The 20,102-nt window shown below is 33.6% G+C and overlaps 2 protein-coding genes across 2 annotated transcripts; both read right to left on the reverse strand.

The window, feature by feature from the left end:
* Positions 1-1,822: 1,822 nt before the first annotated feature.
* Positions 1,823-4,894, reverse strand: LOC143052363 (uncharacterized). The gene has a single exon (XM_076225373.1). The coding sequence runs from the start codon at positions 4,668-4,670 to the stop codon at positions 3,072-3,074; it is 1,599 nt and encodes a 532-aa protein (XP_076081488.1). The 5' UTR covers positions 4,671-4,894; the 3' UTR covers positions 1,823-3,071.
* Positions 4,895-6,445: 1,551 nt separating this feature from the next.
* Positions 6,446-8,178, reverse strand: LOC143050812 (uncharacterized). The gene has a single exon (XM_076223925.1). It carries the CDS (start codon positions 7,610-7,612, stop codon positions 6,446-6,448), a length of 1,167 nt encoding a protein of 388 aa, XP_076080040.1. The 5' UTR covers positions 7,613-8,178.
* Positions 8,179-20,102: the final 11,924 nt, after the last annotated feature.

A 20,102-nucleotide genomic window follows, 5' to 3' on the forward strand; every position in this document is an offset into this window, starting at 1 on the left:
ATATTCATAGATATTTTGTTTTGTTTACCTACTGGTTCCCAGATATGATCTCAAAAAAAAAATGTAGGAACAATTTCCCTTATTTGTTGATTGATTGTTTCTTATTTATTTAACGTTCAATTGTGAGCTGTATTTACGAAGTGCAACCTACAGGTCACGATACTGTATATCGATCTCTAATGGTTTTACACTAGTCATTTTTGGGGCCCTTTATATCTTTCTGTTCGGTGTGAGCCAAGGCTCCGTGTTGAAGACCGTACTTTTACCTACAATGGTTTACTACTTTTATAAATTGTGACTTGGATGGCGAGTTGTCTCATTGGCACTCATACCACATCTTCTTATATCTAATTACATAGTAAAGTATGGGAATTTTATTTATGCGTTATATTTTTGTGATGATAAAACAAAGGATCTTATATCATTGTATTATGTATGTTGTATCTGATACCACAGGATATCTGTTTAGGAAAACGCCTCGTGAACAAAATAATCTGATCAAAGCAAATGACATGTTGTTGTTGTTCTGGATCTGTACTGCTTTGTATAGATTATTTCGTCCCCGAGGGTATCACCAGCCCAGTAGTCAGCATTTCGGTGTTGTCATGAATATCAATTATATGGTCATTTTTATAAATTTCCTGTTACAAAACTTTAGATTTTCTAAAAACTAAGGATTTTCTTATCCCACGAATAGCCGTATTTGGCACAACTTTTATATCACACACATGATGTTTATCTATATATGAGGGCTATCTCCAACATGTATTCCTATGTGTTTTTAAGTTGACAAGCCGACTAAACCCTTTACCAATTATCACATTAATGAATAATGAATTCAGGAAATTATCTAGCACAAACATTAAAAATTGGTGATATTTATAACTACTGTTTGTTTCTGTAAAGTCTCATTCTCACTAATGCCTCTACCACATACATCACATTTATCATGTTTATAAGGTTTCCGCCAGTATGTGTTATATTGTGTCTATCTATATAATTTTATGTATAAGCAAAAATTACAACTCACACTAAACACCCCACCACATACATCATATTATAAGGTTTCCGCCAGTATGTGTGTTAAGGCAGCAACCATTTGATTTTCTGGGGGGGGGGGGGCTATGGTTTTTTTTCTGGACAAATGTTTTTTTCGCCTGCGGCGAAAAACAATCTATTTTTTTCGTGACAAGTCGAAAACATTTTTTTTTTTCAATTTTAGCATTACATATAGTGGCAGCTGAGGGTAAAACAAACATTTTTTTTTTCTCAGAATCAAAAACAAATAATTTTTTTTCTCCAAAAACTGGAAACAAACTTTTTTTTCCAAAAAAAAACCATAGCCCCCACAGAAAATGAAATGGTTGCTGTCTAATGTGTCGATCTATATATATATAATTAAATGTTACAACTCACACTTAACCTCCTACCACATACATCACATTAATTAGGTTTCCACCAGTATTTGTTTTAATGTATATATCTATATATAATTAACAACTCACACCTAACACTCCACCACATACATCGCATTTACAAGATTTCCGCCAGTATGTGTTCTAATGTGTCTATCTATATATATAATTAAAAATTACAACTCACACTAAACATCCCACCACATGAATAAACAATTCATGGTTTATCTCAAATATATACAGATATATATGGATATATATAAAAGAAGATGTGGTATGATTGCCAATGAGACAACTGTCCACAAAAGACCAAAATGACACAGACATTAACGACTATAGGTCACCGTACGGCCTTCAACAATAAGCAAAGCCCATACTGCATAGTCAGCTATAAAAGGCCCCGATATGATAATGTAAATAAATTCAAACGAGAAAACCAAATACATGTATGTGCTTATGTTCTTACATTTACACAATCTTTATCAATGTTAAATGATGAATTAATTCTTTAAAACAAACATCTTTTTGACGAGTTTTGCCCAAGTTTGTATTCTACAAACATGCTAAAGTGTCTTTTTAAGTCACCAATTCCAATAAATTCTGCAACACATGCATTAAATTCCTGTGTATACATGTCTTGTAATGTGTCTCTGTAAATAACAAAGCCGATTTAAACTTTTACCACATATAATCTCATATATTTGTTATCATGTGTCTCTGCACATTTCTAATATAAATAAAACTGTGAACACCAACATCACAGTAATGAGATTTATCTCCTGTATGTGTTCTCATGTGTCCCTGTACATTTCTAATACATGTATAACTAAAACTTTTACCACCAACATCAAAAAGAGATTTTTCTCTTATATGTGTTCTCATGTGTCTCTGCACATTTCTAAGATAACTAAAACTTTTACCATCAACATCACAGTAATGATATTTATCTCCTATATGTGTTCACATATGTCTGTACATTTCTAATATATAACTAAAACTTTTACAACCAACATTAAAGAAAAGAAATGTTTCTCCTATGTGTGTTCTCATGTGTCTTTGCACATTTCTAAGATAACTAAATCTTTATCACCAATATCACAGTAATGAGATACATCTCCTGTATGTGTTCTCATGTGTCTCTGTACATTTCTAATATAACTAAAAAAAAATGACCACCAACATCACAGTAATGAGATTTATCGACTGTATGTGTTCTCATGTGTGTCTGTACATTTCTAAGATAACTAAAACTTTTATCACCAACACCACAGTTAAAATAAAGATTTATCGACTGTATGTGTTCTCATGTGTGTCTGTACATTTCTAAGATAACTAAAACTTTTATCACCAACACCACAGTTAAAATAAAGATTTATCGACTGTATGTGTTCTCATGTAAAATTGTTAACTACTAAGATGGTCGACTCCTTTACCGCATACATCACAAATACAAGGTATATCGCACGTATGTCTTCCCATTTTTCTGTATATTAATAAGATGCATAAATTCTTGACCATATATGTCACAGTCACGAGATGTGTTCACATGTTAATCTATATATTACAAAGTTTACTAAACACTTAACCACTTACATCTTTGATTTGAGGTTTATCACATGCATGTGTTCTCATGTGAACCTGTAAAACAGTGACTATTTAAATACCATGCTCACTAAACTGTTTCACGGATACATCACCGATATAAGGTTTAACGTCAATATGTGTTTTTGTGTGTCTCCGTAAATTATCAGTGCGATTAAACCCTTTACCGCATACACCACATTCATGAGGTTTATCACCGGTATGTGTTCTCATGTGACTCTGTAAATAACGACGCTGACTAAACCCTTTACCACACACATCACAGGCATGAGGTTTATCGTCCGTATGTGTTTTCATGTGAGTCTTTAAACTATCAAGCCGAGTAAAGCCCTTACCACATTCGTCACAGTTGTAAGGTTTATCACCTGTATGTGTTCGAATGTGATTCTTTAAACTACCCGGCTGACTGAATCCTTTACCGCATACATCACAGAAATGAGGTTGATCACCTGTATGTGTTCTCATGTGTGTCTGTAAATAACCAAGACAACTAAACTTTTTACCACAAACGTCACAGTCATGAGGTTTATCGTCCGTATGTGTTTTCATATGACTCTTTAAACTATCCATCCGAGTAAAGCCCTTACCACATTCGTCACAGTTATGAGGTTTATCACCTGTATGTGTTCTCATGTGTGTCTGTAAATTACCAAGACGACTAAACCTTTTACCACATACGTTACAGTTATGAGGTTTATCACCTGTATGTGTTCTAATGTGATACTTTAGTTTACTAGACTGACTAAACACCCTACCACATACATCACAGTAATGAGGTTTACATGTATCACCGGTATGTTTTCTCATGTGATTCTTTAAACTACAAAGCTGATTGAACCCTTTACCGCATACACCACAGTCATGAAGTGTTTCACCTGTATGTGTTCTCATGTGCCTCTGTAAATAACGACGCTGACTAAACCCTTTACCACATACATCACATTCATGAGGTTTACATGTATCACCGGTATGTGTTCTCATGTGAATCTGTAAATTAGTAAGATGACTAAACTTTTTACCACATACGTCACAGTCACGAGGTTTAGCCCCTTTATGTATTCTCATGTGCCTCTGTAAATAACGACGCAGACTAAACCCTTTACCACATACATCACAGGTATGAGGCTTATCGTCCGTATGTGTTTTCATGTGAATCTTTAAACTATCCAGCCGACTAAAGTCTCTACCACATACATCACAGTCATGAGGTTTATCACCTGTATGTGTTCTCATATGTGTCTGTAAATTATAAAGATGAATAAACGTCATGCCACATACACTGCAGCTATGAGGTTTATCGCCCGTATGTGTTTTCATGTGTCTCTGTAAACTACCCGACTGACTAAAGCTTTTATCACATACACCACATTCATGAGGTTTATCGCCATTATGAGTTCTATTGTGTATTTTTAAATGTCCAAGGTAACTAAATCCTTTACTACATACGTCACATTTATATGGTTTATCACCGGTATGTGTTCTCATATGAATCTTTAAACTACCTGACTGACTAAAGCCTTTACCACATACACTACAGTCATGAAGTTTATCACCTGTATGTGTTCTCTTATGACACTGTAAATACCAATGCTGACTAAACCCTTTGCCACATACATCACAGACGTGAGGTTTTGGGTCTGTTTGTGTCGTCATGCCTTTTTGTTAATTACTAGCGTAATTGAATCTTCAAGCATATACCATTACTCCAGCATGTGTTCTCATGTGTCACTTCAGAAAACTATCACTATTTAACATTATACCATTACTCCAGCATGTGTTCTCATGTGTCTCTTTAGATAACTGTCACTTTTTAACATTATACCATTACTCCAGCATGTGTTCTCATGTGTCTCTTCAGATAACTGTCACTTTTTAACATTTTACCATTACTCCAGCATGTGTTCTCATGTGTCTCTTCAGATAACTGTCACTTTTTAACATTTTACCATTACTCCAGCATGTGTTCTCATGTGTCTCTTCAGATAACTGTCACTTTTTAACATTTTACCATTACTCCAGCATGTGTTCTCATGTGTCTCTTCAGATAACTGTCACTTTTTAACATTTTACCATTACTCCAGCATGTGTTCTCATGTGTCTCTTCAGATAACTATCACTTTTTAACATTTTACCATTACTCCAGCATGTGTTCTCATGTGTCTCTTCAGATAACTGTCACTTTTTAACATTATACCATTACTCCAGCATGTGTTCTCATGTGTCTCTTCAGATAACTATCACTATTTAACATTTTACCATTACTCCAGCATGTGTTCTCATGTGTCTCTTCAGATAACTCACTATTTAACATTATACCATTACTCCAGCATGTGTTCTCATGTGTCACTTCAGATAACTGTCACTTTTTAACATTTTACCATTACTCCAGCATGTGTTCTCATGTGTCTCTTCAGATAACTATCACTATTTAACATTATACCATTACTCAAGCATGTGTTCTCATGTGTCTCTTCAGATAACTATGTTACGGCCAGAAATCGCCTTTAAATTGTAGCCAACAAAAGACACAAATCAATAGTAAAATTTAACAATATTTAAGATACAAAAGTTTACAAAAGGTATTACACAAATATTACTGTTAACTTAACTGTCAAAATATGAGTCCAATCTGTTATCTTTATCTGTATCCGGAAATCTTTCGGAATCCAATTTGAATATTACGTTCACTACTAATGTCACAATCCAGTATGATGTTGTTTGTAGAATAAAAGTGTCAATCCAAATGCTGTGAATACTAATGTCTATCAATGTCTATGTCCAAGTTTAATTATGAGAGTTTAACTTTAGTGTCTGTATATATAGTGTTGTCATGGAAAATTCTAGAACACTCTATAATGGAACATTGTGGAAAATCCTGGAAAGTTACAACGGAAGTTTCTGGAATAACGTAGAAGTTTAAATTACGCATCTTTAATAAGGATCATTCTAGAAAGTTCCAATCATTCCTAAACTGCACAGTTATAAGATTATTTGGTAAACAACTATCAGGCCATACAACACAAATTAGGCCAACATAAATAAACATAATAATTACAATATCATAACACCTCCCCCCTTAAAAGAAGTTTTAGTGTAACAAAAACTTATCATGAATAATATGAACAAAAATACATAATATATACAAAGTGATTTAATAAGCTCTAGATAAAGCATCAGCTATTACATTATCTTTACCCTTAATATGTTTTACAATTACATCATATTCCTGTAACAATAAACTCCACCTAGTCAACCTCTGATTCTTGTTTCTCATTTTATGCATGAAGGTGAGAGGATTATGATCAGTATAAACAAGAATAGGATATACAGTGGGATTCAAATATACATCAAAATGTTGAAGTGCTGACAACATTGCAAAACACTCTTTTTCAATAGTTGAATAATTTTTCTGATGTTTATCTAATTTCTTAGAAAAACTTTTTACCACAAACGTCACAGTCATGAGGTTTATCGTCCGTATGTGTTTTCATATGACTCTTTAAACTATCCATCCGAGTAAAGCCCTTACCACATTCGTCACAGTTATGAGGTTTATCACCTGTATGTGTTCTCATGTGTGTCTGTAAATTACCAAGACGACTAAACCTTTTACCACATACGTTACAGTTATGAGGTTTATCACCTGTATGTGTTCTAATGTGATACTTTAGTTTACTAGACTGACTAAACACCCTACCACATACATCACAGTAATGAGGTTTACATGTATCACCGGTATGTTTTCTCATGTGATTCTTTAAACTACAAAGCTGATTGAACCCTTTACCGCATACACCACAGTCATGAAGTGTTTCACCTGTATGTGTTCTCATGTGCCTCTGTAAATAACGACGCTGACTAAACCCTTTACCACATACATCACATTCATGAGGTTTACATGTATCACCGGTATGTGTTCTCATGTGAATCTGTAAATTAGTAAGATGACTAAACTTTTTACCACATACGTCACAGTCACGAGGTTTAGCCCCTTTATGTATTCTCATGTGCCTCTGTAAATAACGACGCAGACTAAACCCTTTACCACATACATCACAGGTATGAGGCTTATCGTCCGTATGTGTTTTCATGTGAATCTTTAAACTATCCAGCCGACTAAAGTCTCTACCACATACATCACAGTCATGAGGTTTATCACCTGTATGTGTTCTCATATGTGTCTGTAAATTATAAAGATGAATAAACGTCATGCCACATACACTGCAGCTATGAGGTTTATCGCCCGTATGTGTTTTCATGTGTCTCTGTAAACTACCCGACTGACTAAAGCTTTTATCACATACACCACATTCATGAGGTTTATCGCCATTATGAGTTCTATTGTGTATTTTTAAATGTCCAAGGTAACTAAATCCTTTACTACATACGTCACATTTATATGGTTTATCACCGGTATGTGTTCTCATATGAATCTTTAAACTACCTGACTGACTAAAGCCTTTACCACATACACTACAGTCATGAAGTTTATCACCTGTATGTGTTCTCTTATGACACTGTAAATACCAATGCTGACTAAACCCTTTGCCACATACATCACAGACGTGAGGTTTTGGGTCTGTTTGTGTCGTCATGCCTTTTTGTTAATTACTAGCGTAATTGAATCTTCAAGCATATACCATTACTCCAGCATGTGTTCTCATGTGTCACTTCAGAAAACTATCACTATTTAACATTATACCATTACTCCAGCATGTGTTCTCATGTGTCTCTTTAGATAACTGTCACTATTTAACATTATACCATTACTCCAGCATGTGTTCTCATGTGTCTCTTCAGATAACTGTCACTTTTTAACATTATACCATTACTCCAGCATGTGTTCTCATGTGTCTCTTCAGATAACTGTCACTTTTTAACATTTTACCATTACTCCAGCATGTGTTCTCATGTGTCTCTTCAGATAACTGTCACTTTTTAACATTTTACCATTACTCCAGCATGTGTTCTCATGTGTCTCTTCAGATAACTATCACTTTTTAACATTTTACCATTACTCCAGCATGTGTTCTCATGTGTCTCTTCAGATAACTGTCACTTTTTAACATTATACCATTACTCCAGCATGTGTTCTCATGTGTCTCTTCAGATAACTATCACTATTTAACATTTTACCATTACTCCAGCATGTGTTCTCATGTGTCTCTTCAGATAACTCACTATTTAACATTATACCATTACTCCAGCATGTGTTCTCATGTGTCACTTCAGATAACTGTCACTTTTTAACATTTTACCATTACTCCAGCATGTGTTCTCATGTGTCTCTTCAGATAACTATCACTATTTAACATTATACCATTACGCAAGCATGTGTTCTCATGTGTCTCTTCAGATAACTATGTTACGGCCAGAAATCGCCTTTAAATTGTAGCCAACAAAAGACACAAATCAATAGTAAAATTTAACAATATTTAAGATACAAAAGTTTACAAAAGGTATTACACAAATATTACTGTTAACTTAACTGTCAAAATATGAGTCCAATCTGTTATCTTTATCTGTATCCGGAAATCTTTCGGAATCCAATTTGAATATTACGTTCACTACTAATGTCACAATCCAGTATGATGTTGTTTGTAGAATAAAAGTGTCAATCCAAATGCTGTGAATACTAATGTCTATCAATGTCTATGTCCAAGTTTAATTATGAGAGTTTAACTTTAGTGTCTGTATATATAGTGTTGTCATGGAAAATTCTAGAACACTCTATAATGGAACATTGTGGAAAATCCTGGAAAGTTACAACGGAAGTTTCTGGAATAACGTAGAAGTTTAAATTACGCATCTTTAATAAGGATCATTCTAGAAAGTTCCAATCATTCCTAAACTGCACAGTTATAAGATTATTTGGTAAACAACTATCAGGCCATACAACACAAATTAGGCCAACATAAATAAACATAATAATTACAATATCATAACACCTCCCCCCTTAAAAGAAGTTTTAGTGTAACAAAAACTTATCATGAATAATATGAACAAAAATACATAATATATACAAAGTGATTTAATAAGCTCTAGATAAAGCATCAGCTATTACATTATCTTTACCCTTAATATGTTTTACAATTACATCATATTCCTGTAACAATAAACTCCACCTAGTCAACCTCTGATTCTTGTTTCTCATTTTATGCATGAAGGTGAGAGGATTATGATCAGTATAAACAAGAATAGGATATACAGTGGGATTCAAATATACATCAAAATGTTGAAGTGCTGACAACATTGCAAAACACTCTTTTTCAATAGTTGAATAATTTTTCTGATGTTTATCTAATTTCTTAGAAAAATATGATATAGGTTTTTCAACATTATCATCTGTCTCTTGATATAAAACAGCTCCTATTCCTACATCGCTTGCATCAACGGCAAGTTTAAATTGTTTTTCAAAGTCTGGAGTAATCAGAACTGGACTATTAATTAAAAGTGATTTGCTATTTTCAAAAGCTTTTTGACAATTTTCACTCCAGATAAATTTAGAATCTTTTCGTAAAAGATGAGTCAATGGTTGAACAACAGTAGCAAAATTTGAACAGAATTTCCTGTAAAATCCTATCATGCCTAAATATCTCATAAGTTGTTTTCTATTTGTAGGAGGTGGAAATTTGGAAATAGCTTCCACTTTAGCCATAATAGGTTTTACTTGACCTTGGCCAACTGTATGCCCTAAATAATCAACAGTGGCCTGACAAAATTCACTTTTACCAAGATTAACAGTCAAATTTGATTGTGACAATCTATCAAAAGTATCATACAAATGTGTTAAATGCTGTTCCCAGCTATCACTACATACAATAAGATCATCAATATAAGCATAACAACAGTCTAAATCTTTTATAACATTATTGATCATTCTTTGAAATGTAGCTGGAGCACTTTTCATGCCAAATGGCATTACAGTATATTGAAATAAGCCATCTGGTGTAACAAAAGCTGATATTTCACGAGCTCTCTGTGTCAATGGAACTTGCCAATAACCTTTCAATAAATCAAATTTGCTCACAAATTTTGCTTGACCAATATTGTCAATACAATCGTCTATCCTTGGAATCGGATAGGAATCAGATTTTGAGACTGAATTTACTTTTCTGAAATCAGTCACGAAACGAAAAGTTTTATCTGGTTTTGGCACAAGGAGACAAGGAGAGCTCCATTCACTGTTACTCGGCTCAATAATATCATTGTCAAGCATATATTTAATTTCTTTTCTCATAACTTCAAGTTTGAGTGGATTGAGCCTGTAAGGATGTTGCGTAATTGGAGAAGCATCTCCTACATCAACATCATGACAAACAGCAGTGGTTTTGTTTGGCACATCTGGAAAAAGATTTTTAAAAGAAAATACCAAAGTTTTTATTTCTTCTCTACGATCAAAAGACAGATGTGCAAGTTTTGAGTCTAAATTTGATAAAATTTCAGAATTTTTCAATCTAACTGTCTCTTCCATAGTTTTAGAACTAAAAGGTGGTTCAATTACATCTGGTTTGTCATGATTGTTCTCAAATTTAACCATGCCTAAAGTGGCAACTGGTTTACTATCACATTCATTAGTACGCTCAAAATATGGTTTTAACATATTAATATGACACACTCTGTTTTGTTTATGCCGACCTGGAGTTTTTACAATATAATTCAAATCATTGATTTTACTCTCTATTGTATAAGGACCACAATATTTAGCCTGTAAAGGATGTCCAGGGACAGGCAGAAATACAAGTACGCTATCACCAGGCTCAAAAACTCTGTCCCTGGCATCTTTATCATACCATATTTTCATCTTGTTCTGTACATTTTTTAAGTTTTTCTGAGCAATTTGACAAGCAGTATACAATTTTTCTTTAAATCTAGATACATAGTCTAAAAGATTCAAGTCAGTATGTTCAGTAAGCCACTTTTCCTTAATCAATTTTAACGGTCCCCTTACAGTATGACCAAATACCAACTCAAAGGGACTAAATCCAAGGGATTCTTGAACAGCCTCTCGAACCGCAAAAAGTAGAAAGTGAACTCCATCATCCCAGTCTCTGTCAAATTGAAGACAAAAAGTTCTAATCATGTTCTTCAATGTTTGATGAAAACGTTCTAAGGCACCTTGAGATTCTGGATGATAAGCACTTGATCTGTACTGAGCAATCCCTAACTGGTATACGACTTGCTGAAATAAACCTGACATGAAATTTGATCCCTGGTCGGACTGTATAGACTTAGGAAGTCCTACTAATGTGAAAAATTTGATCAAAGCTTTGACGATAGTAGGTGTCTTGATATTTCTGAGCGGAATAGCTTCAGGAAAGCGGGTAGATGTACACATGATTGTCAATAAATATGCATTTCCAGTCTTGGTCTTTGGTAAAGGTCCAACACAGTCAATTAGAACTCTGCTGAAAGGTTCGTCAAAGGCTGGAATAGGCAGAAGTGGTGCTGGTGGTATTTTCTGGTTAGGTTTACCAACAACCTGGCATATATGACATGATTTGCAGTATTCTGCAACATCATTTCTAAGTTTAGGCCAGTAAAAATGCTGCAAGATTTTAAGGCAAGTCTTTCTTATACCTAAGTGTCCAGCCAAGGGGGTGTCATGAGCAAGACCAATAATTTCTTGCCTATATACTTTAGGCACCACCACTTGATATACCACTCTCCATTCCTCTTCTGGGGTAGCATCAGGAGGCCTCCACTTCCTCATTAAAATGCCGTCCTGATGGTAATAGCATTCGGCCACTTTGTCTGCTTCCTCCTGTGATTGAGCCCTCTGGCTGAGCTGAAGAACCTCAGGGTCTTTATGTTGTTCTTCGAGTAAATTATTTCGGTCTAATGAATGACTGTTTACGTCTGGCCATGGCATAATAACATTCTTGTTAACACTAGGTGATCTTCTTATGGCCTTTTCTGAGCTACCAGGACCTTCAATGTCGGCTAGGAAAGTGTCAGAAAGGTCCATGTAATCAAACTGGTCTTTTTGCAAATTCTCATCTTGTTGTTTTCTAGCCATCGCCCTAGTAACAACACAAGCTGGATACAATTCAGCATCATCTTCAGGTAATTTAACATCCACCACTGGTTCACTGGTAACAATTGGTTCAGCAACCACTTTGTTCCTAGCTAGATCATTTCCTAGCAATAATGTAACACCCTCAACAGGGAGATTAGGACGAACACCAACAATAACTGGTCCAGTTATCAAATCTGACTTCAGATAAATACGATGGAGAGGAACATCTATACAACCTAACTCTACACCTTGTAACAAAACAGAGGCACCAACAGAAGTCTTCTCGGACAAAGGCAACACACCTTCTAACAATAAAGACTGAGAAGCTCCAGTGTCCCGTAAAAATCTTAATAGGCTGAAGAGTGGTTTCATCAACAATAGAAATAAACCCATCAGACATAAACGGTTTATATTCCTCCATGTAATCACAAAAACTGGACTTAAAAGCCTGACTCGCAGGACATTCCAACGTACTGGTAATATAAGGTGTCGTACAAGCACTGGTCTTCGGCTTATTATCTCGTTCATTCTTCTTCTGGAGTCTAAAACAATCAGCCATCAGGTGACCAATCTTCTTACAATAAGCACAAGTCAGTGACTTCTTCTCAAAAGTATCAAATTTTGGACTAGACATATTATAACTGGACTGACTCTTATTCTGTGAAACAGGCTTACTATCAGTATGCTCAGTGCTTTGATTTTTATAATTTCCACTGGAAGTATTAACATTTTGACCCTTGAAACTTCTTTTATGTGAAAGAGTATAATTATCTGAAATAACAGCTGCATCATGTATTGACTCAACAGTTTTGTCGTCTAAATGTGTTTTTAAGTCTAAATGAACACATTGTTTGAACTCTTCTAATAACATCAATTGTCTAAGGTTATCAAAATTGTTGTTTGTTTTCTTTGAAGTAAGCCATTTATCAAATAGATCTTCTTTTTCCCGAGCAAATTCCACATAGGTTTGCGAATCAAACTTTTTATAAGATCTAAATTTCTGTCTGTATGCTTCTGGTACTAGCTCATAAGCTTTCAAAACTTCCTGTTTCACCGTGTCATAGTCAGAACTTTTTTCTGATGGAAGTGCAGAGTATATTTCAGCGGCCTTACCCTCAAAAACACTTTGTAGCATTGTAGTCCAATATGGCTTTGGCCATTTCAAATTATTAGCAATTTTCTCAAACTGTGGAAAATATTTATCGACTGTTTTTTCACAAAATTTGGGAACCAAACGTATATTTTTTGCTGCATCAAAATATTCTGATTTTGACTGGACTTTAGTGTTGCTTTCTTCTTTGACCATTTCAAGTTTTAGTTTCTCCATCTCTAGTCTTTCCCTCATTTCAAGTTCTGCCTGTTTTAACTTTAATTCATCTTGTATTTTTTCGACCTTGAGTTCAAGAGCCTCTTCACCTAAAATTTCTGCGTCCACTAATTTGTCTATAACCAAATTTTTTATAATTTGTTTTCTCATAGATACTCTAAAATCTAATTTCAGATGTTTAGCAAGCAACACTAATTCCTCTTTCTTTAAATTATCAAACCCCTCCAGGTCTGGCGTTTTCAAAAATTTACTGGCATCAAATGCCATTTTGTAGAATTTTGTTGGCTAGTTATAATACAAATACTAAACAAATTTTGAATAAAATATTTTTAAGATATCCCGGACGAGCCCCCAATTTCTGTTACGGCCAGAAATCGCCTTTAAATTGTAGCCAACAAAAGACACAAATCAATAGTAAAATTTAACAATATTTAATATACAAAAGTTTACAAAAGGTATTACACAAATATTACTGTTAACTTAACTGTCAAAATATGAGTCCAATCTGTTATCTTTATCTGTATCCGGAAATCTTTCGGAATCCAATTTGAATATTACGTTCACTACTAATGTCACAATCCAGTATGATGTTGTTTGTAGAATAAAAGTGTCAATCCAAATGCTGTGAATACTAATGTCTATCAATGTCTATGTCCAAGTTTAATTATGAGAGTTTAACTTTAGTGTCTGTATATATAGTGTTGTCATGGAAAATTCTAGAACACTCTATAATGGAACATTGTGGAAAATCCTGGAAAGTTACAACGGAAGTTTCTGGAATAACGTAGAAGTTTAAATTACGCATCTTTTATAAGGATCATTCTAGAAAGTTCCAATCATTCCTAAACTGCACAGTTATAAGATTATTTGGTAAACAACTATCAGGCCATACAACACAAATTAGGCCAACATAAATAAACATAATAATTACAATATCATAACAACTATCACTATTTAACATTTTCTATCACAAAATTTAAATTAACGGCATTAGTCATCAGGAAGTTTTCTCGTGTGGCCCTTTTATTCAGTTCCTTGACTAAATTATCCAGCGCAAACATCACATTAACGACAGTTTTCATCAGTATGTATTCATGGTATTCTCACATATCTCTCTATATAAGACACCTGTTTGGCTAAATTTTCTGGCAAAATCATCACCTTTATCAAGATAATCCACAACCTGTATTCAATGGGTCTCGGTACAGTACCATGTATCTTATCAAATGACAATGAGGTTTATTTGCAGTAATTGTGTTCTTGTTTATCAATGAAGTTTATCTTCTTTAGTTGTGTTCTTGTTCTTGTTCAACTCTGTAAGGAAAAAGGAAACAAATTTAAGACTAATGACTTAAACCTTTCGATGCCTCTCGATAAATTACTTATAAACTGTCTATGTTGTTTTGGTGTACAGAAACATACATTGTACAATGTGCTTCACATTTATGTATCTGTATGTTTGGTATGGGCCAGCTGAAGCCCGCTTCCGGTGCGGGACTTTTCTAACTGTGTTGAAGACCCATTGATGGCTTTCGGCCGTTTTCTGCCATTTGGTCGGGTGACACTCTTTGACACATTCCCAATTATCTTTCTCAATTTTATTTTATTACATGACATTAAAAATTGAAATGCAAAACACCTTGACCCAGGGAACAGGGTCTCGAAATAGTTGTTAAATGTTGTTTTTTTTTTTTTTTTTATAGTAAAGAGTAGTGTAACATTATATAACATATCATTGATATGTCATAGACATAAGTAGTTCCTATCAAAATAACTTAAGCAGAAAACTTGACTTTAAAATTTACTTATTCATTGACAGTCACTGGAGAATCACCTTGGGACAGGGCTTCAAAAAAGTTGTCAAACTGAGATGTATTGACATCAATGTAACTTTATCATATTTATCATATTTAAAGCTTAGCTACTTAATAGTTATCCCACAGGACGCAGTGTGTCAGTGTAAGATCACCCCGATGATCAAGTCTGAGTGGGGTAACTATTTTACATTCCAGCTGTTTTAGATTAGACGAAAAAACATTTTCAATTAATAATATCTAGTGTAGAACGCCACACAACCATTATTACATACTTTATATATAACTGTATAATGTATACCCTTTATGACCCTTGAACACGATGAGTAGATATAAAACAATGTCAACTCGCCCCACTGGCCAATCGGTCCACACTAGATCGCCACTTTATGAAAGAATCGTCCCACTTTTGAAAAAGTGTAAAATCAAATTAAACAATCCATTTGACAACTTACTTATAATTGAAAAGTGTTTTAACCCAAATGGTTAAAGGTCTACTAACTCGCCCCACTTATAAAAATATCTTGCTTCCTAAAAGTATGTTATATTACTGATAGTTGGTATCCAGTCATCCTGGTGTAGTGGTATGCATCGTGGGTTCATACACTATAGGTCTTGAGTTCGAATCCCAGCGTATACACTGGATTTTTTTCTACGTAAATTTTAATAGATAGTCTTTTCCGTATAATTATTTTTTAAGTATTATAGTGGATTTGGCATTCCCGCCAAAACGTTACGGAACAAAGGAAAGCACGAAAACAAAGAAACTCAAACTGGGGTGATCTGGTAGGGGTGATCCGGCTCATATCACCCCTGTTAGAACAAAGGAGCTGGGATGTAATATAAGCAATAAGTCTACTATAATTGGTGTATGGAATGATTGTAAGGTGTACATGTCCAACTGACAGGTGTCATCTGACCTTAACCTCATTTTCAAAGTTCAGCGGTAAAAGTTATGTTTTTGAGTTTTTCTCTTTTTTTTCTAATACTGTCAAATGACTGTATGCAATCGATCAACTATATTTGGTGAGTAAATATCTTATGATGTACATGTCAGTCTGGCATGTTTCATTCGACCTTGACCTCATTATCATAGCTCATTGCTCAGTGTTCAGTTTTTGTCTGTTTTTCTTAATCTCTATGCAATATGTCAACTATATTTGTTATATAGAAGGATTGTAAGGTGTGTATGTCTGTTTGTCAAGTATCGTCTGACCTTGACCTCCGTTTTATGCTTCATTGGCCAATGTTAAGTTTTCATCACATGGTTAATTTTTTTCTAAGATACTATAAGCAATAGGTCAACTATAATTAATGCATAGAATGACCTTGACATTATTTATACGGTTTATTGGTCAATGTTTAATTTTTCAGTTTAAGTCTGTTTCTTAGAAACAAAAAAGCAATAGGCCAACTATTATATTTGGTCATGTTGGTGTAATAAATGGTTGTCAGGTGTACACAGTCTATAGAAGAAGCGTATCGATAAAAACTTTTCTTATATTACATAGCGATATTGTCTAATATCAATTGTAAATATGCAGACATTCCATGCGGAAAATGTTGTTTTCGGCAACGAAAAATTAAGAAAATACTAACGTTAAAACTTATTGTTCAAATATAAACAACAATTGAGTCTAAATATACATTCAGAAGTTAGTTAGAAGCTAATGTTGATGTCCGTGTAAAATTTGAAGTGCTGTGTTTTTCTTATATACATAAATAAACAAATGCTATTTGTTCTTATATCAATGCGATACTTTTAAAATATCATAGCGGTGTTTTTGTTATATCAATATAAGTACTAATTAGTATTCATATTAGACTGCTGTACCCATATTTTGACAATTTTACCTATTATGTCTGTTTTGTTCACGCATCGTTGTAAATATGACAGAATTTGACGAGACTGTCATACACGTGAGAGGTTAAGTGCTATAAAACCAGGTTCAATCCACCATTTTCAAAATTTGAAAATGCCAGTACCGAGTCAGAAATTATTATATGGCAGTTGTTATACATTCATTTGGTATGTTTTATCATTTGATTTTACCATTTGATAAGGGACTTTCTGTTTTGAATTTTTCTCGGAGTTCAGTATTTTTGTGATTTTACTTCTTAGTAGTATTGTATGTAAATAAGCAGTTTTAAGACCATTGCTTAAAGGGGCACTAGCTGTCAAATTCATGGTCACCTATTTGACTCAAATTCTCATATTTGATTTATAACAATGTAAAACATTTATCCAAACTATCAAAAGTCTAAAATAAACAGTTTACAGAGCATGGGGTAGATAATATACAGGTTCGTTTCGTGTGTATTTTAGTCCAGACGCCATCTAATTAACTATCAATTTGACCTCAGATGACCATATAATTGATGTAAACATAAATAAAGATATGTATAGATTAAACCAACGCGTGCAGTTTTGGATTTTTATAAGTCTGTTTGATTTTATTTTATAGATTAAAAATAAATGTTTCTCATTGTCTTTAATCGTATAAGAATGATTTTATGTGCATTGAATCAGTAATCAAATGATTTACTGTAGTTTCACTTTCATTGTTGACATTCTTTTTCTTTAAATAACCAGTACACGTACAATGCATGCGTTGTCAATCTCTAGATAGGGGTTAAATTGAAGTTCACATGAATACGGATTTAAAGAGGTCGACTATTCACTTGCAAGTGAATAACTAATTATCAATGTTTCTTAACGTAATTTGACAAAATTGAACCTTTTTGGCTGAAAAAAGCGAATTGTTATTTCACTATTTCACTTTCATTATTGATTGAACAGAAAAAAATCAAACTTTAGATTTTTTATATATCTCGTAGCTAGTGCCCCTTTAAATTCAAATTGTTTTTGGTAACATCTTACAAATTTCTCAATTGGTTTTGGAAGCAAAACTAATCAAATAAGGGTTTCAAAAACAATGTCGTAATCAAACAGCTAGGTATCAAAATGATTGTTCACATATATAACATTTAGCAAATTTTATAATGAACGCACCGAAATAATATATATCCGATATGCTCGCAACGCACGCATGGAAGACTTTCTTTATTGATAACAATGAAACTAACTTGTGACAATTAAAAATGAATCATACTGTATTCCTCGTTCATATTGATTCGACAAAATCTGACCTGTACTTTTGAATCTCCTTTTTTATATACAAATTAGACCTGTTTGAATGGTTTAACATTAGTAATGTTTTTCTTCCTCTATAGCGTGGTGTTAGCTGTGAGCCAAGGCTCCGTGTTTAAGGCCATACTTTGATCTATAATGGTTTACTTTAAACAAATTATTACTTTGATGGAAAGTTGTCTCATTCGAACTCATGCACCATCTTCTTATATCTATAAATCTTCAAAATTTCCCATTATAAATAAATGCTTTCCAGTCCTCCAACTGAACGATCTAAATTTATAAATATAGAAAAGATATATACACATTTCTAACGTCAACAGACATTTACATCTTATTTATTTGTGTTCTAAACATTTTATTTAGTACTCATTGAAGAAATGTATTTATAACAAGCGATACGGATTGTTATTTTGCAGTAATAAATGTTCGCGTATTTATGACTATCAACATAAAATCAAAGGTAATTTAAAGAGGGCGAACGATACCGTAGGGACAGTCAAACTCATAGATCGAAAATAAACTGACAACTCCATGGCTAAAATGAAAAAAGACACCACAAATAGTAGTACCCAAGACACAACATAGAAAACTAAAGACCAAGCAACACGAACCCCACCAAAAAAACTGCTCCGAAAGGGTAAGTAAAGAAGGAGAGACATTCATCGTGTGCACTCTTGTTAATTTTTCCAGCTGATTCCTTTTCATGCTTATAGTTATTGTAAACACAACTAAATTTTCACCTGCTGTATTACAGCCAGGTTATAATTAGACTAAATTGACAGTGTATACATAGACTTTGATTAATACGGCACGAACCATTCTGCTTTTTGATAAGATCCTCAGGGCTTGCATGTTTTTTCTCTCTATTATTTGTGACATTTATTTCACGAAAAACAAGAATGTGTCCAAAGTACACGGATGCCCCACTCGCACTCTCAATTTCCTTGTTCAATGGACCGTGAATTTGGGTAAAAAATCCAATTTGGCATTAAAATTAGAAAGATCATACCATAGGGACAGTCATTCCCAAAAAATGGGTACAATTACAAAATTTCAGTGTCGCCGGCAAATAACCACAAAATGCAAGCTTAACATATGTCACAGATAATCTTTTTTGTGTTCTAAGTGATTAATATGTATACTAAAATAAAATTATATTCTTTTGTGATGTATATCGTAAATATATTTGTGTGATTTTCGATTCAATATACGGAAATCACACGAATTCCGAATGTCGCCAAGAAAAACTCCAAATATCGGTGTGAATTAAAATACTTTATTTCATCTAAATCATGATTAGATTTGCTTTTTTTACTTGACACTATATTGATTTTTATCCACAAAAATATTTTAGAATCAAAAGTTATAATATACACTTTGATTTACCCATTAAACCAATGTCGCCGATAAACGTATAACCTACCGTAACGTATCTTTAGGTACAGTCAAAACATATTTATATGATTGGAAATCATGCCCAATGTGACTTTAAGCAAAGTTGATACATCAAATTTTAAAATCCTGCCTTTAACTTTTATTGCAATGAAACGAAAAATTAAAAAAAATCTTCTCTTTCTCTTTTTTTCGATTGTCGCATATAAGAATCCAACCTACGTAACGCGTATTTTGGAACGCACTAACCAAGAACAAATCAAAATGATGATTATTTCATTGAAAGCACCCATAAAGCTTCTCAATAATCAGTTTTGAGAAAGCAACTCAACAATATTGTTACATATTTCCATGTATAATGTAAATAAAACTAACCTCC

The sequence above is a fragment of the Mytilus galloprovincialis genome, chromosome 11 (assembly GCF_965363235.1).
Source record: "Mytilus galloprovincialis chromosome 11, xbMytGall1.hap1.1, whole genome shotgun sequence".
Classification (NCBI taxonomy): Eukaryota; Metazoa; Mollusca; class Bivalvia; order Mytilida; family Mytilidae; genus Mytilus; species Mytilus galloprovincialis.